At 47.7% G+C, this 19,062-nt stretch overlaps 1 protein-coding gene across 3 annotated transcripts in view; it reads right to left on the bottom strand.

Moving 5' to 3' along the window:
- simc1 (SUMO interacting motifs containing 1) overlaps positions 1–19,062 on the bottom strand; it is a 110,754-nt gene that overhangs the window by 53,877 nt on the left and 37,815 nt on the right. Inside the window, exons 2-4 of one of the 3 annotated variants that reach the window (XM_038795608.1) lie at positions 17,173–17,273; positions 15,577–15,695; positions 9,154–9,206 (exon numbers count right to left, since the gene is read on the bottom strand). In XM_038795608.1, coding sequence (XP_038651536.1) covers positions 9,154–9,189 — 36 coding nt within the window. In that variant the 5' untranslated portion in view covers positions 9,190–9,206; positions 15,577–15,695; positions 17,173–17,273. Of the gene's footprint in view, positions 1–9,153; positions 9,207–15,576; positions 15,696–17,131; positions 17,274–19,062 lie in introns of those variants that run through there. The other 2 variants (XM_038795607.1, XM_038795609.1) reach the window with 2 other exon arrangements.

Raw genomic sequence — 19,062 nt, 5'->3', positions numbered from 1 at the left:
AGATGTCTGTGCATTGTCTCATGTCAGGAAGCTGTGTGGTTGCTTGCTACTGCCTCTTTTACTGTAGAACTTGCACCCTGACCAAGGGATGGGTGGAGTTGGTGACCAGATGCCAGTACTACAGGAGAGGAAAGATGGTGGCTCGCTTCACTGAACAACTTGAAGATCGTGAAGAAGTGAAGGTTGTTGATGGGTTTTATTATGCTGGTTGGAGACTGTGAAAATTGCTGGTGCTCTTTCGTACTGTTGCTTGTTTCTGTTTAATGTTTGGATGCTGTATGCTTGCTATTGTACTCTTGCTGTTTACTGTTTAAAGTATGGAGGCTGTGGGCTTGTTTGCTGCAGCCTCTTTTGCTTCTGTGGCCTGGAGCAATTTGTTGAAAGTATTGAAGAACTGCTTTTGCAGATTGCTGGTGACTTTACTATACTGTTGACTGTTCAATATTCCATGTACAGAAGCCGTGTGTTTGTTTGCTGCAGCCTTTGCATCTGTGGCCTGAAGCAAGGAAAGGGAGGTAGTAAGATGACCAACTGCCAGTGCTGGAGAATGGGAAAGGATGGCAGACCAATTCAACTGAGCAACTTGATGAAGGTGTTGAAGCAATGCTTTTGCAGATTGCTGGTGACTTTATTGCACTGATAGTTGTTTAATGTTCAATGTGTATTTAGTTTTCTTTGTATAAATGCACTGTTGTGGCTTTGTGTTTGTACTGATATTCTGAAGCAGAAAGGTCCTTGTCTATGTATGGCATGGTGCCTTTCCTTGCCTGTTGATTGTTAATGTACAGTTGTTTAAATCTATTTGTATCAAGGTATTGTTGACTGTTTAATAAACAAAATGTTCTCAAGTGGATTCCTGTAGGTACACGTGCCATGCGCAGCTGAGTGTTACTACCTAGTATCCCAATCTGACTGTGAGGCTTGCACATTTTGCTTGAACACTGGAGGCACCAACAACACAGAGGCAGCAGCCAACAAGCATACACCAAAGAGCTGGGCTTCAGCACTGGGGATATCCCCATGACCAGAGGGTGAGTGTATGGATTGGGGCAGGAGGGGGGAGATGGTATCCGAGCACGGTCCAAGTAATGTTCCCGTGTGGGGTCAGGGGTTTGGTGCACAGGGGCCCGGCTGTGGCCGGGGGTGCATGTGCAGGGTGGGATCCCCCAGCACCACCGGCTATTTGTATTGCACCCTGAGAGGAGGCAGGTAGTGTACGGGTGGGGGAGCTTGGGGACTCTGGCGTACCGGGGTGGAAGCCATAACTGATTATTGGTCTTTCACCCTTTCCAATTCCTGTATAGATATCACATTATACATGGTATAATGGACCCCACAGCAGCTGTCTCCATGGTTCTGGTGGCAGTACAGCAGGCCAGACACCGGAGAAGATGGCAGCAGGCCCGAAATGGCAGCCCATGTGCAGGGGCCCGCCCCACACCCTGAGGACATGGCTGCCTATCAGGCCAGGGAAGGACCCAGAATGGGAGGCTGGCAACGGCCCAAAGTGTACAGGCATCACTGGTTATTGGAGGACATGTGCTGCAGGAGGCTCCGCCTCAACAAGGAGATGGTGCAGCACCTGCGCCATGTCCTTGTAGACTTGGCACCCCGTGGAGGAGGATACCCGCTCCCAGTGGCCTTTCAGGTCACCGCGGCCCTGAACCTCTACACTTTTTGGGTTCATTCCAAGGCTCGAGAGGTAACTTGTGCGGCACATCCCAACCTACAGCCCAGAAGTGCATTCATGAGGTCACGGATGCCCACTTTGCCCAGGCTGTTGACTATATAAACTATGACCTGGACCAAGTTCGACAAGAGTAGGATTCTCCGCCATCTCCAGAATGCCCCAGGTCCAGGGATTAGATCGTGCCTGTTATCTAAAAGATTTACAATAAGGAGACCAAGGCCAAGGGCAGGTTTATAAGACACAGAACAATAATTTTATTAAAAGGGACTAGTCATCAATTTGCGAGAACAAATGTAAATAAACCACCTGGTGTAATAGAGAGCCATATGACCAGAGGGGCACTCACTTGATCCTTGGTCTACGTGAACTGATCTAATTTCATTATCTGGCAATAGTATATTTGGCTTCAATATTCAGAAGGTAGAAAGCATAGCAATGATAAAAGATTCCTATTCAGTATAATACAAGTGTGTGCATGAGACTAGGATTGGGCCCAGAGTCAAGTCATTTGATACTGGTATGAGACAGTTGACGGTGCCTATAAACCTATATTATAGATAGGTTCTTGATTAATAAAGGGATCAGGATTTATGGGGAGAAGGCAGGAGAATGGGGATGAGAAAATATCAGCCATGATTGAATGGCAGAGCAGACTCGATGGGCCAAGTGGTCTAATTCTGCTCCTATGTCTTATGGCCTTAAACCTGCCTCAGCACCAGTAACAGTCTTCAGAATAGTTGGTTAAGGGGATTGTTAAGAGGTAGCTTGCATTTATTTTGCACTTTTAGCTGAAAATATTTCAAGTACTTTAAAAAAAAAATAAACACAAAGGAATGAGGCAGAATGCAAACCTATTCAGACAAAAGAGGTGCAAATTTTTTTTAACAGCGTTTTTGATTGAAATAGTTAATGTTATAACCAAAGCAAAGGAGTCACGAGTGTGATGGCTGGCAGGCTCGTCATTTATGTAATAATTACGAGAGCAGTACTTGCAGTTTAGCTAAAGAGCCTGGGGGCAAATCAGGTGACGAAGCCACCTAACTTTGAAAAAATTGGAACAAAGGTTTTCAGAAAGAGATACATAACTTTCAGATAAACAAATAAAACCGGTTAAAAACAAAACATGGTGAATCAGAAATTTCAGGGCCTGGTGGTTGAGGTTAGGGTCACAGTGGCAACAGAAAGAAGTTGGGCAGGTTGGAGTTTGGCATGGAGTCTATTTTGATGTGTCTCTGCCCAGTTTTTATTTGATTAATTCAATATTGTGGATGGAAACTGATCCCCTGATTATTATTACCTGAAGCCTTGCTCCTCCCACAATATACAACTCTCCCCATTGTAAAGCTGACTTGTTGCCGTGACTACCAATTTCTACTGATAGTTCTCTTCCAATGCAGGACTTAACACTGGCACCACTGTGGTGATATAGTGTGGTGATTGTCCCTTTTAAGAGAAACACGTATAAAGAAACCTGGCGAGTGCAGAGTGTTGGAGATTTATAAGGAGTCAATGGACTGGGAAGGAGCCCCGATAGGAGAGGTCAAGAGGAAGTGGGATGAAGAGCTGGGGAGAGAGATGGAGGCTGTGTTATTGCTTTGTGTGCTTAGCCTAATTCAATTCAAAGTAGCCCATAGGGCACATAAGACGGTGGCTAGGATGAGCAGGTTCTTTGAGGGGGTGGAGGACAGGTGTGGATGGTGCATGGGGTGAACCAGGTTCAAATGTTTTGGGCTGTTCAAAGCGGAAGGGGTTTTGGCAAGGGTTCGCAGACGTAATGTCCGAGGTGCTGAGGGTGAAGGTGGCCCTGATTCCAGGAGTGGCAATATTCAGAGTGTCGGGAGTCCAGGGGGCCAGAGAGACTGATGTTTTGACCTTTGCCTCCCTGGTAGCCCGGAGACGGATTTTGTTGGAGTGGAGGACTCTGGCTCGCTGAAGCTGGAGCTGTGGGTGAGTGACCATGCGGAATTTCTTAGGCCGGAAAAAATCAAGTTAGTCTTGAGAGGGTCAGTGGATGGGTTTGCCCGGAGGTGGAAACAGTTTATCGACTTCTTCAATTTTAAAAAATGGATGGGAATCAGAAAGCTTTCAGATCAAACTTGGAGTCAGGCAAGGCTGCTCCCTCTCCTCTGTCCTGTTTGTGTGTTGCATAGAGCCTTTTGCCGAATCCATCAGGAAGGATCCGGGCATAAGAGGAGTGACGATCCCAGGCAGTGGAGGTATTCAAGTCAAAGCCTCCTTTGTACATGGACGACTTTGCCGTCTTCTGCTCAGATCCCATTGGAACGTAGGCTCTTGAGAACTACGACCAGTTCGAACTTGCCTCGGGAGCCAAGGCATACCAGGGCAAGAGCAAGGCCATGTTCTTTGGCACCCGTCCTTTGTTCCCTTCACCATCAGGTCAGATTACCTGAGAGACTGGGGCGTGTGCCAAAATCTAGAAGGAGCGCATCGCCAAAGTAAGACACAAAACTGGGCAAGTGGGAGCAACGCTCCCTCGCTATTGCTGGCAAAACCTGGTCACCAGGTGTGAGGTACTCTCTGTGTTGCTGTACATGGTACAGGTCTGATCCATACCCTGGTCCTGCGCCGCAGTAGTCGCCCGAGCCATCTTCAAGTTCATCTGGAGATCAAAAACGGATTGTGTCTGAAGGGACACCATGCACAAATCTCTGGATAAGGGAGGGAGAAATGTACCCAATGTCAGTCTAATCCTGATGGCCATCTTTGTGTGTGGCTGCATCAAGCTGTGCGTGAACCCTGGTATGCAAACACCAAGTGTCACTATGTACTGAGGTTCCACCTGTCCCTTGTGTTGCAAAGGATGGGACTGGCCTCATTGCCACGGAATGCTCCAATTAGTTGGACTGTGCCGTATCATCACTGTCTCATGGAAATTTTGTCCTCGACCAAGTGTTGCAGACTGGCATATTCCAAGGCCCAGGGTTATGTGCTGAGGGACGCACTTAAGCTTGGGGTAGCTACCACCAAAGCACATTGGGGAAAGGCCACTGAGTAATGCCTAACAGCAAATGTACACTGAGGAGGGCTGATAACCGTGTAAAGCCCCTCAGTCTGGGTGATTAACACTAAATGTACATAACTCTATTGAAGCACTACAGGGTGCAACATGACCGATGTAAATATTTTGAAAAGAAATGCTTTTTCATCAGCATGACTGTTTGCAGTCCAGCACTAACCATGCTGCTGACTTGCAGCACGCTCAGTAGGAGGCCCAGTGTGTGCATGGCTGGCATGATTTACAACATGCCTACATTTTTAAAAGGCGGCATGCACTCCAAAGCGGGAAGGTACATTCAGGTTGTAGCAGCTGGTGTAACTGCATCAAAATGTATTTCAGAGAAGGAATAATAGTACCAATGAAAAATCAGGCCAGAAAGGAGACTCCCAGTATCTCTGATGTGATACTCTGGTCTTAGTCCAGGAGGTGGAAAGGAAGAGGAAGGTCATGTTTCTACATAAGGTTAGGAGGCACCCAAGGCACATACTGCAAAGGGAATGAGGACAGATAGCAATGGATAGTAATTCAAGCAGCGTGGCTTCACAGAACTGGCTACGTGCTGACAAAAAATTCATTGATTTCACATGAGTGAAGGTCAGTCTTCAAATGTCATTGCCTACCCATTGCACCACTGATCTTAAAGTGACTTCAAAGTGCAACTCACACATCACACACAAGAAAAAAGATTAGAGGATGCATTGAGCCTCACACCTACATCTCACAGTTTAAATATACTTCCAACCATTCAGTTATGATAGATGCTTTGCAACACGTTCACTGACAAACTTCCTGCTCTCTTAAAGAACTAGCTTGCAGATAAGAGACAGTAGCAGAGAATCAGTGGGTGAGAGCCACGCTCGCACCGCCCGATCCCCGTGAAAGACACAATGCTGCCAATTGGCCAGCAATGACTGAGGCTGTTGGAACTAGGATCCCACAAAATATCCATAATGGTGGTGTGATCCTGTCTTTCGAGCTTCTCAAATCCCACTTCACCCTCCTGCTACCTGGTATGAAGTGAAAGTTTGAAATGGAATTATAATAATGATCTTCATTGTCACAAGTAGGCTTACATTAACACTGCAATGAAGTTACTGTGAAAATCCCCTAAGCGCCACATTCCAGCGCCTGTTTGGGGACACAGAGGGAGAATTCAGAATATCCAATTCACCTTGGGACTTATGGGAGGAAACGGAGCACCCAGAGGAAACCCAGGCAAACACGGGGAGAGCGTGCAGACTCTGAAGAGACAGTGGCTCAAATCAGGAATCGAACTCGGATCCCTGGCGCTTGAAGCAACAATGCTAACCAATCCTCTCCTTCTGCACTTATTCTTTCAGATATCCAAGAACTGTCACTTTATCAGTCAGTGCAGCCTCATGATGAAGGGGGCGAGCAACACCACGTGTCTGAGGAAGAACCACTGTTATTTGATCTGACACCTGTGGCCACCAACTCAAATATTGGCATGATGCATTTCTTAAAGGGTTGTATTGAGGTGGGATCAGAACTTGGTGAGCCATTGATCATGTGTGGATTGCAATCAGATCGAAGGGAAAGAACAGCACATGTGTCAGTTGCCTCGAGGGCAAGGTCACAGAGAGGTTCTGCTGCAGAAGACTCAGGGCACAGAAACACTTGGTGCATTGGTAGGCCTGGCATAGAACCTGTAGTTTTTGGTAAGAAATGTGGAGGTATCCAGTTCCAACTTGGCACAGAATGTGGTGGCTAACTATGACAGCATTTGGACCGTGATACAGTACCTTGTGGCTGAAGCCTCAGCTCCTACAGCTTCTACTGCAACACAGGCACAACCCACCCAATGGGCGCAATTCTCCCAAAACTGGAGTGCTCGCAGTGCTGAGAAACATGTATCTATTCAACGTGACTTGCATTGTATAAGGGGCCTGAATGTGGAACACTCAGCTGAGGCTGCACATAACCCCATTTTGTACCGTGGGGAGCTCTGCTTGCCAGAATGGCGTCTCGATCTCCAAGGCCCCCAAAATGATCCCTGACCTCTCCGCCTCCCCAGTCCAAATGCACTATGAGAGGGTTTGCCCCCACAATGGGTGCCCCCACCCAATCTGGGACACGCAAAAGATGCCATCTTGGACCGCAGCAGTGCCAAACTGGCACCCTGGCAGTGCCGACGCCAGCTGACAGTACCACTTGGCAGTGCCAGGCTGGCACCAGGTGGAACTGCCAAGATGCCAGCTTTCATTTCCAGAGTACCCAGGTAGCATCAGCAATGCCAGGGCACCACCCTGCCCAAAGGGCATGCAGCTGGTGGCCTCCGATCCCTTGGGAGACCCCCAAAAATGCCATTCCAGCTGGTCCCCATTTGTGGGGGACCAGTGCTGAACAGCACTCACCCCGAAGTCTCCGAGGCAAATGGGATGAATCCCAAAGGCTCAGGTACCTCAGTAATCTGCACATTAGAGTGAGACTAGCTGAGCTGTCTCGCTCTCGTATGCAGATTTGTCAAGAAGTGATTCTGCCCACAATGGGTGGGATTTACATTGCAACGCGCGAGATTGCGTTGGATCTTGCGACGCATGGAGAGCCGGGTAAATCCTGGGAGCATGGTCTCCCAGCTTTCATTGGCCAAGCTGCACCGCAGCAAGCTGCTTTTCCGGTGCAGTGTGACCACTGGATCGTGCCCAATATCTCAATGGTGCAGTGGGAACTCACACTGAGTTCATCAGATCTATGCTTGTTGAATGCAAACCCAACTTGATAAAGGCTCAGATCGCTACGATGGTTGCAGATATTAGTGCTCAAAGAGGCATGTTGGCTCCTGCAGGAGTTCCAAATGTCTGTGTTCCTCAGATTAGTAAGATGCTAAGATGCTGTCAGGGAAGTGGCACAGGTTTTGTCGCACGCAAATCTGCTGTTCTCTTTCAGGAGGACAGTTTCATACTCCCACATTTGCCATTCTGCCAGTGTCCTTGCTGTTCCCTGTAAGCCTGTCCGCCATACAGTCCAGACAGCTGCTACCATCACTGAGATGGTGCAGTCCTCAGCTGGACCCTCAAGGCTCAGGATTCCTTGAGGTCATTCAACAAGTCTCTTCCACTGAAAGTCACCAACCCTACACCATCCAAGCTGCAGCCATTGAGGTAGCACTGTGTAGGAATGCTAGGTTAGACAAAGGCATCTGCAAGACATTAGCAGAGGGTGAAGAGTTCCATGTAATATTAGAAATATTTTTGCTGGAGTTGTTTTGGACATTTTTTTTTGTTTGGTGCCTTTTATTTTACAATTTTGGTCAAGTTATAGTACATAAAAAGATGGGGAATTGTGGAACAGTAGTGATGTGCAGATGATTTTACAGGAACTGGAATCTGATTAGCCACTCACAGACAGCCTATCCGGAGCAGTCAGTTTCCAGATGTCTCTGTCCTTTCTCTTCTCGAGGTGCTTGCTAAGGCTTGGTGGTAAGGGCTGCCACCTCAGAAGAGCCAGGATATGTGGAATGCAGAGACCAGCATGAAATTGGAGTCATGTTCTTGTGAACAAGTTCTTGTATTGTAGCCCTCACACCTTGGGGAACGGTTGTTTCAACATGCCAATGGTTTTCTCCATAACATTCCTTGTGAAAATATGCTGTCTAGGTGTGGTTGTGTGATGGAAAGGTGTCATGCATCTGCAGCAGGTAGTCCTTGCGACCAAGCAGCCATCTTTGGTTTGTCATGGTTACTCAAATGCGGTGGGAATGGCTGACAGGATAAAACATTATACTGCTTCCAGCAGAGTGGGCATTCATCAAAATTATGCTCTTTGTGCGGTCGCATGCCAAGAGAGGGGTAGTAAGTGAGAGAAAGTGATCAGTACAATCCCTGGCTTCCTGTGTCATTGAGAATCCTACTACCCCTGGAAAGACACATGCTCACTCAACCTGTTTCTCTCTAGTTAGAAATATTCCCTTCTCTTGTAAACAGAGCCGCTGGTACCAAATAGGGATGCAGAAATGCTTCGCAGACATTTCCATCCACCCAAAATAATCTCATCTAACTTGATCAGACATTCATTTACCTACATTCAGTCAAATATTTCAGACATTCAAATGGTGAATGTTTCAATGCAGCACTACATTATTACATGAATTGACAAAAAGAGAAATAAGCTTTCAGGGATAAGGACTGTTGTGTACTAGAAAGAATGACAGCCCACACAGTTATTGGACTGTTCTTACTGCTAACTGCAGGGTATCTGAGCAAGCTCACGATTACTGTGTCTCGCAGAATGTGGATGTAATGAGTAATTCTATGTTGAGTAAACACACAGGTTAACAATTGATACCATGTTGCAAACTATTATTTCAATGAACAACAAAGCATGGCCAATATATTTGAAATATTTAACAGAAAATTGCTTCATACTTTTGCTTTTTTAAAAAAAAAGAAATGCGCATGCTGTGGTCATAGCAAAATACACTCACCATTTGATGTTTAAAGGCTGTAATTCTGAAGTACATACTTCTTCTTCACTGCTCTAGATACAAAAGGAAGTGGTATAAATCAGCTAACATGTCATTAAAGTTTCAATGCACTGGACGGTTAGTTTATTTTTATCACAAATTCTAAAGGAAAGGTTTTTCCCTTGTAAGGTGAAACACTTATTGTTGTTTTTGAAATAGAGTAGTAAAACAGATTACCAACCTCAAAGAGGCTTACAGCAACAGCCAATATGGTGATGAGGTCTGAAGATTAATTTTATCCACCTTAGACCTCTTGGTGTGCGTGCATACAACTCGTGCTGTGCTGAATCTGGGCTCAAAACTGTGCACAGACCAAAATCTACCTCACAAACTCCACTTGCCTGCTTTATTTATCTTTTAATGCACAATTAAACAAGCCCTGACAATTTATAGTGCCAGCCAGCAAGTCCTGACATTGGGGGAGATTCTCCGTCATGTTCTGCTGGGCACACATCTCGCTATGTTGGGAGAATGGCGGGTGTGACCTGACGTGTTATCTGTGTTGGTCTAACATTGACTGCAACTGGATTCAGTAAAACGAGAAACAGGCTTCCAATACAGGAGATGTTCCAACACTGTTTTATTGAACCTGTTGATTGCTGTACATAATCTGCTGTGGGTTGACACTCTATTAACCTAACTGATAACCTCCTACTGGCTTGACCAGACTAGCTTTCTATCACATGGTGATGATGTTCATTGGCTTGTGAACTGCGACTATCTCCCTAGCCGTGTCCTGTGAGAGAGGGAGAGCCTTAATGCCCTGTGGGCTTTATAGTGGTGGTGTCCTGTCTGGTGATTAATTGTTCTGTGTCGTGTGTGTTCATTGGTTATCCTGTGTGTCAATCATTGCCTGTCTGCATCTCATGATATACATGAGTGGATATTATGACATCTCCCCCTTTTAAAATACATTTTGGAATGTGGCTGTATATGCATGCATAACTATGGACAAGTAGGGAATGAATGAACTAATGTACATGGGAGGATGTCTATCTTGCAGATACAGAGCAAACTGAACAAAATTTACAAGAGTTAAGTCTATAGATTCAGTCTTGCGGTGGGCGACGAATTCTCATCGATCGCCGCAGAGGTGGGGGGGGGGGGGGGGGGATGCCGGCACCTGGACAGGCGGGATGGCTGCCATCTCGGTGGCCTTGTGGACAGGTGGGATCGCTGCCAGATCGGTGGCCTCGTGGTGCAAGACATCCGGAGGAGGCATGCTCACATGCAGAGAAGTGCGGTCGGGTGATGGGCAGGGAACTTTACGCAGTGCACTCCTGTTGCACTGTAAAATGGAGCCATCAGCCATTTGGACAATGAAAGACCTGGGAGCAGCCTGTCTGACGACAACAGCTGGGGCTGACCAACCTCCCTCAGGCAGCTGGATGCGAACAACATGGTCTGGAGCCAGCGCAGGCAGATCCGTGGCATGAGCATCATACGTGATCTTTTGCTGGTCTCTGGATCACTGCACTTTCTGCAGCACCGTGAGGTGGTCAAGGTCAGGAACATGGATGGCTGGAACAGTCGTCCTCAGGTTGCGGTTCATGAGCTACTGTGCCGGTGACAAACCAGTCGACAGAGGGGTTGCCCTGTATGCCAATAGCGCCAGGTTGAAATCTGAGGCTGAGTCTGCAGCCTTGCACAGCAACCGCTTGACAATATGGACCCCTTTCTCGGCCTTTCCGTTTGATTGCGGGTAATGGGGACTGGATGTGATGTGACTAAAGTGGTAGGATTGTGCAAAGTTAGACCACTCTTGGCTGTAGAAACATGGACCATTGTCACTCATTACCGTGAGTGGTATCCCATGCCTGGCAAACATCTCTTGCAGGCTTTGATGACGGACTTGGACGTGAGGTCCGACAGTTTCACCACTTCCGGGTAGCTGGAGAAGTAGTCGACCAGGAGCATGTAATCACGGCCATTTGCGTGAAAGAGGTCTATCCCCACCTTGGACCATGGAGAGGTCACAATCTCGTGCTGTTGCAGCGTTTCTTTGGGCTGAGCTGGATGAAACATCTGGCATGTTGTGCAGTTGAGGACTGTGTTGGCAATGTCCTGGCTGATGCCAGGCCAGTAAACTGCCTGACGAGCTCTGCGTCGACATTTCTTGACCCCCAGGTGACTCTCCTGGATCTGTCTGAGCACCATGTTTTGCATGCTTTGGGGAATGACGATTCTATCTAGTTTAAGAAGGATCCCCTCAACAACCGTCAACTCGTCCTTAATGTTGAAGAACTGGGGGCACTCCCCTTTTGCCAGCCATGGGTGATGTGCTTCATCACGTGCTGCAGTAGGGGATCTTTGGCAGTTTCTGCATGTTTTTGTATAACTCGTTCATCAGTGGCTGGGAGGTTGCTGGCACGCAGCTGTACATGTGCTTCAATGTGGCGAATGAAGTCACCCTGTTCACATGGCTTGGTGACGGATCGGGATAGGGCATCCGCGACAAACAGCTCCTTACCCGGTGTGTAGATGAGTTCGAAGTCATATCGGCGGAGATGAAGAAGAATTCGCTGCAGCCGAGGTGTCATGTCATTTAAATCCTTTTGGATTATGTGAACTAAAGGCCTGTGGTCTGTTTCCACCGTGAACATTGGCATGAAACTTGACTATTCCTGTCAGGAGACCCAAGCACTTCTTTTCGATCCGGGCATACCATTGTTCGGTCGGATTCATGGCCGTGGAGGCGTATGCCACTGGAGCCCAGGACGAGGAGTCGTCTTGCTGGAGGAGCACCGCCCCAATGCCGTCCTGGCTTGCATCTGTGGATATCTTGGTATCCTTGGTTGGGTCAAAGAATGCCAGCTTCACCTTCAGCTCAAGTCACTCCGCTTGATGTGCGGGAAGCCACTGGAACACTGTCGACTTTTTTAAGCGATACCGGAGGCCTGTGGTGTGGGGTGCCATGTTGGGAATGGATTTGCCGAGAAAATTCACCATCCCGAGGAAACGGCGGACCGCCTTTTTGTCCTCTGGGGTCTTCATGGCATTGAATGCCAGCACCTTGTCAGCGTCAGGTCGCACACCCTGCTGTGAAATGTGGTCACCCAGAAACTTGATAGCGGACCTACCAAATGAGCATTTGGCCCTGTTGAGCTGGAGGCCGTTTTCATGTATCCTCTGGAAAACTTGTTTGAGGCGAGCGATGTGATCCTCGGGCGCCGTGGACCAGATGATCACGTCGACCACATAAACTCGCACCCCCTCGATGCCCTCCATCATTTGCTCCATTATGCGATGAAATACTTCAGAAGCTGATATGATACCAAAAGGCATGCGGTTGTAGCAATGCCTGCCAAACGGAGTGTTAAATGTGCACAGCTTCCGACTGGACTCGTCCAATGGTATCTGCGAGAACCCACGGTAGGCATCCAGCTTGGTAAAGAATTTGGCATGAGCCATCTCACAGGTTAACTCTTCACACTTTGGGATCGGGTAGTGCTCGCGCATGATGATGCGATTCAGGTCTTTGGGATCAATGCAAATGCGGAGTTCACCAGAGGGCTTCTTTTTTAAAAATAAATTTAGAGTACCCAATTCATTTTTTCCAATTAAGGGGCAATTTAGAGTGGCCAATCTACCTAGCTTGCACATTTTTGGGTTGGGGTGAAACCCACGCAAACACGGGGAGAACGTGCAAACTCCACACGGATAGTGACCCAGAGCCGGTATCGAACCTGGGACCTCAGGTGCGTGAGGCCGCAGTGCTAACCCACTGCGCCACTGTGCTGTCTCCAGAGGGCTTCTTGTTGCAGACCATGGAGCTGACCCAGTCTGTTGGTTCCATGACCTTTGAGATGATACCCTGGTCTTGGAGCTCTCGTAGCTGCGATTTCAGGTGATCCTTGAGAGGGGCCGGCACCCGGCGCGGTGCATGGATGACTGGGATGGTATTCGGTTTGAGCAATATCTTGTAACGATATGGGAGCGTGCCCATTCCATCAAACACGTTGTGGTATTGCGTGAGAATGTCGTCTATCTCAGCCTGGAGATTTACATTGGGCGAGGCAGTCGCCGGTGTCGAGGACATGGCATGGACGCGCTGGACCAGCTTTAGGAGTTTGTATGCGCGAGCACCGAGCAGGGATGCCTTGTCAGGTTGGACGATCTCAAATCGTAACGTCACTTTGATTGCCTTGTGAGATACACCTAGCTGACACGATCCACTGGCAACTATGCCATTGCCATTGTAGGAGCTGGCAGGCTGGTGGAAGAATGCAAGGTTGGTCTCGGATGCTGTCGGGGTCCGATTGTGATATGAGGTTTGCAGATGCGCCTGTGTCCAATTTAAATCGGATGCGAGACTGGTTAACCGTGACAACAGCACACCACTCGCTGTCAGGATCCACAGTGAGGATTGAAAGGCAGTTTGCAGGCACGGTGGAGGCCAGCTCGCGTGTGGTGCTTATGCCCACCCAGTATGGAGACTCGAGGCAGTCAGCATCGGGGTCCGTTGGGTTGTCAGGATCCGAATCCTGCATGCCTTGTCGTATGCAGCGGCCATGTTTGCGCTGCAGCTGGGATCGCTGGCTGTTGGTCGGTGGAGCGGACCTGCATAAGGCCGCGTAATGCCCAGGCTTTCCACACTGCAGACATCACCTTCCTTTGGCTGGACATTGCCGCTTTAAATGGGCGGAGCCACAATTTGGACACGTCATGACGCTGACGTCAGCGCGTTCCGTGCGCCATCGCGCATTCGCAGTGCGGTCGGCCGACGTTTGCACATGCGCATCGGGGTCTTCAGCTTCGTCGTCCACCCGGTCATGGCGCGCATGTGTAGGGACCCAGGAAAAGCGCGTGAAATGGCCACTCTCCTCGATGCTCAGGCCTTGCATTTCTGCGATGGCCTGCACCTTTTCTGCCTCATGGGAGACTAATTTTGCATTTTCTGCCGCCCTGATGCGGGAGTAACGATTCCTGGCATGCTCATGGACAACACACATTTCGATGGCGATGGAAAGGGTCAACTGTTTGATTTTGAGGAGCTGCTCCCACAGGGACCCCGAAAACGATCTGATCCCGGATCATGGAATCAGCCGTCGAGTCATAATTACATGACTGCGCTAGGATGCTGAGATGGGTCAAGAAGGACTGAAAAGGGTCATCCTTACCCTGAAGCCTCTGTTGGAAGATGTACTGTTCAAAGCTCTCATTCACCTCAATGTCGCAGTGGTTATCGAATTTCAGCAGAACCGTCTTGAACTTCGTCTTGTCTTCGCCATCGGCAAATGTGAGCGAGTTATAGATGTGGATAGCGTGGTGCCCCGCAGTCGACAGGAACAGCGTGATCCTTCAGGCATCCGATGCTGCCTCGAGGTTGGAGGCCTCGATATACAGGAGGAACTTCTGTTTGAAGACTTTCCAGTTGGCGCTGAGGTTGCCGGAGATCCGGAGTTGCGGAGGAGGTTGGATCTTTTCCATGCCGCTGGATGGCTGCGTGCTGGTCGTTGCAGATTCACTCGAGGTAGGTTCGTTAGAGTTAATAGCTCTCTGGTACCATGATGTGTTATCTGTGTTGGTCTAACATCGACTGCAACTGGATGCAGTAAAACGAGAAACAGGCTTCCAATACAGGAGATGTTCCAACACTGTTTTATTGAACCTGTTGATTGCTGTACATAATCTGCTGTGGGTTGACACTCTATTAACCTAACTGATAACCTCCTACTGGCTTGACCAGACTAGCTCTCTATCACATGGTGATGATGATCATTGGCTTGTGAACTGCGACTATCTCCCTAGCCGTGTCCTGAGAGAGAGGGAGAGCCTTAATGCCCTGTGGGCTTTATAGTGGTGGTGTCTTGTCTGGTGATTGATTGTTCTGTGTCGTGTGTGTTTATTGGTTATCCTGTGTGTCAATCACTGCCTGTCTGCATCTCATGATATACATGAGTGGATATTATGACAAGACCTGGGATTTCCCAGTCTCCCGGCCTGCTCCAGCTCGTGTGATCAGGATCTTGCCCAAAAGGGGAGAACCTGACCAAAATTCATTTGCATTCATTTCAATCTGATTAGCGAGATTAAAGTTGAATGCAATGGCCTCACGGTATTCACTCAAACCCCCCAGTGGGAGGTCACTCCGGTGTAAATCACGGCTGGTCCTTAAAAGCGGGGATCAAGTACCAGGGATACCAAGGGAAGCAAGGATGTGAGTACCCTCTCTACATTTATCTCCAGGGTGCTGAGGGGAGGGGGCCTTCAGTAGAGCTGGGAGTTGGAGGTGTGTCGCTTGGGCTGGAGAGGCTCATATTAGGAGTGTTTCCCGGGATGAGGGTTGTGTGACAAGTCTTCCCTCTGTAGCTTTGAAAATTTTTAAACTCTCTTTCAGTATGTAAATATCAATGATCAACTGGGTGATGCTAAAATTCTTGCCTCTGTAGCCTTTAGACTGTTGATATCTCTTCCAGCTTGTCTTCAGATGAAGGTAAAGTCTTTCCTCTGTAGCTTTCAAACCGTTGATGTCTCTCTCCTCCATTGTCAATATCAATGATCTGTTGGATAAAGCTAAACGTTTTTCCTTTGATGTGTTGGAAACCTTTGAAGTACTTTCTTCACATACAATTTCATTCCCCTTTACCTTTTCAAGCCTCAGGGTGCTTGCTGAGAAGCTTAAAAGCTTTGAACTGCATTGTTTACATTCAATTTCACAGTCCATTACCTTTTACAAGCCTATTAATTGACAGGTCCAGGCTATTTCAAAGGAGGGAATAGCTTCATTTATAGCTCTTTATGGTCCATTAACTAGAAAGAGCAGGTGTTATTTCTAACAGTAGTTTTTTTTTTAATGTAGCTCTTTCTTTATTCTGAAGTGCTTCCTAGAGAAAGAGCAGGTGTTCTGTCTGACCGCTTTTCTTTCTGCTGGAGGTTTCCTGTATTCTGAAGTCCTTCGTAGAAAGACCAGGTGCTCGGTCAGAGTGCTGCTCCTTGGCACTTTGGCAGTGCCAATCTGGCACTGCCCCCGGTACCTTGGCCATGTCAGGTTGCCACTGCCGGGGGCAATTTCAGGTTGGCACTGCCAAGGAGTGGGGCATGAAGGGGTCCCTGAAAGGGGGGGGGGGTTTGGCGAACCTGTAGCGGGGCATTGCTCAGTTCGGCGACGGGTCTGATTGCCAGCAAGTTGTTGGGGAGGGCGCTATACTGTTATTCTGAGATTAGGGCACCCTTTAAAAATGGCACCCTGATCATGGCGCGAATTACCTCTGGCTCCACATAAATTTCTAGATTGCGATCTGCATCGTGTCAATCCACCCGGTAGGAATTGCACCTCATTTCCCAATGGAGACCACACTTAGAAATGTTTTTGGAGCATTCCAGCCATTGTCTCTTCCTTGCCTGAAAACTCAGAAAATCAGCTCATTTAACTTTTATCTGCAGCAGCCTGCACCCATGAAATATGCCAAACTGTTTATTTATTAACCATTTGCGAACATTGATTCAATATTTGAGCTTGATTTTTTTTTTACAAAAAAAGTGAACCCACGAATTTAACTCACCAGTAAACTAAATGTTGTCAAGGCGATAATTATAGCAACATTTCTTATAAATGAATTATTTTTCCCTTCTTGGGTGTCTCTGTTTTATTTCATACCTCCAACTATTTAAGTGTACCCAGTATTACTCAAAGAGGCGTTATATAGTTACTGGTCATACAATCCTTCCAGTTAAAATAGAACATCTTGCTGATTCCAAAAGATTACAATATAATTAATGAGTGCCTTGATTAATTTTAAAGCTTTTTACAATGCAGCACACAGCTACATCACAATTGGCAAAGCTTTTAGATGGAATAGCAAATAATATTTTTGCATATTCATCTGAGATTTTTGGTTAATATTGTATTATGATAATATTCTCAAATCTATCTTGGAAACTAAACAGAAAATTAAACAAAAACTGGAATACTATAACGAAGAATTTAAAATATTACCTCAAATACAACTCCTTAGTAGCATGCTGAGAGACAAATACCTTGGAAAAGTGAATAACTATTTCCAATCTGCAGTAGGCCTTTGTGTCTTTAACAGTGCTGCTCACTCCTCCCATGTTGGTTGAGCATTACTGACCCAGACCTAGAAAGAGGGTAATAGATACACAAGCAGGTCAAAGAAGGGACCTAGTTCCTAATCTTGCCATGGATCTGCCAAAAGCAAGTAATAATAATCTTTTATTAGTGTCAATAGTTGGCTGACATTAACACCTCAATGAAGCTACTGTAAAAGTCCCCTAGTCGCCACACTACGGCACCTGTTTCGGTACACTGAGGGAGAATTCAGAATGTCTAATTCACTGAACAAGCACGTCTTTTAGGACTTGTGGGAGGAAACTGGAGCACCCGGAGGAATCCCACGCAGACATGGAGAGAACGTGCAGACTCCGCACAGACTAAGCAAATTGAACCCGGGTACCTGGTGCTGTGAAGCAACAGTGCTAACCACTGTGCTAAGTCATTATCTGCATCTAATGCAGTTTCAGAATTTTATTTGACCAACAGTGGTATTACTACCTTATATAGATTGGTCTGAGGTAGGAAAATGAGGAAGTTCCTATGGGATCCAAAACTCCAAAATATCAGAAATGGAAGCCATAGAATCCATGCAGAGTGAATACACATGGAACGGTAGGTCAGAATCAACAATACACGTTTATTCTCTACACATAATAACTCTCCATTCCCTGAAGAGTCTCCCTCCTCGACCTGCACACAGGCCAGGGTTTTATACTATGAGGGCTCCCCTTGTTAAAGGGGAAGTCCCACCCCATTACCAAAAAAGTTTGTATTCTCTGGAGGTCACGGGGAACCGGATGATCCACAACCTGTGACCTCTGTTGGGTTTCTAATACCCCCATCCCCGCACTCGCCATATCCGGAGTGGCCGTCCATGTCTGCGGATTGGTGCGAGGGACTCCTCTTACACATCACATGGCGACGGCACTCGGCCGTTGTCTGTGCAGGGTATGGAGGCGTAGGGAGCTTTGGGGTGGGATCGGCGTGGCCAGCGTGATGTCAGGAATCGGTGCGGAAGTGTCCACTGGCAGCTGAATGTCCATGTAGGAGTCAGCTTCAGAGTTGAATGGGTCCACATCTGGCATCTCCGCGTGCTGGATCTCGATGGCTGCAGGAGCTGGAGGTGCCGGCAGTAGCAGCAGCAGTGGTATCAGTGGGGCTGGCGGAACTCGTGGGGCATCCGGAATTGGGTCTAGCTCTGCGGGAAAGCGGCTATGGAGGTGGTGCAATTGTCATTTGGATTCCTGGATTTGTGCCAGCACTTTGTAGGAGACTTGACTGGGTTGCGACAACACCGCGCCTGGCACCCATGCAGCACCGTAGCCAAAATTTCAGACATATACTGAATGTCCTGGGGCGAAACCGCGCAAAGTCATGAGAAGTCCTGTGTCCGCCTTGGTCCTGTCCTATCCATGGTGGGCCTTCCCAGCAATGTCCAGGATCATCAGGTGCGGAGGTAGCACCCCATCAATAATTCGGCCAGTGCAACCCCCGTTGTGGCGTGGTGGACCCATGGTATACCCCACTCTCCTTCTCTGTTGTGTTTGGTCCTTTGTACTTCACAAAGGAACTCACCAAACACTTCGACTTGTCCAAGCCATAGTCTTTTATTGATTCTTGTGTGGTAAGCTAGCAATCTGATACAGAGCACGTTATCATGGTGTCTCACAACAACTCCTCTGGAACTTGCACCTAGCACTGACCATTCACATGTACGTCTTATTACCCTCTCAATCTTCACCATCATCTTATAATCACCGCACAGGCACATCAAGCTTCATTACGGATACAACTGGGGCTGCCAGTTGGAGGACTGAACGACGTGTATAATGCCCAAACATTCCAATTGATCC

Source organism: Scyliorhinus canicula, chromosome 4 (assembly GCF_902713615.1).
Source record: "Scyliorhinus canicula chromosome 4, sScyCan1.1, whole genome shotgun sequence".
Classification (NCBI taxonomy): domain Eukaryota; kingdom Metazoa; phylum Chordata; class Chondrichthyes; order Carcharhiniformes; family Scyliorhinidae; genus Scyliorhinus; species Scyliorhinus canicula.
Note: the sequence above shows the minus strand (reverse complement) of the source record. Positions and strands in the feature narration are given on the sequence as shown.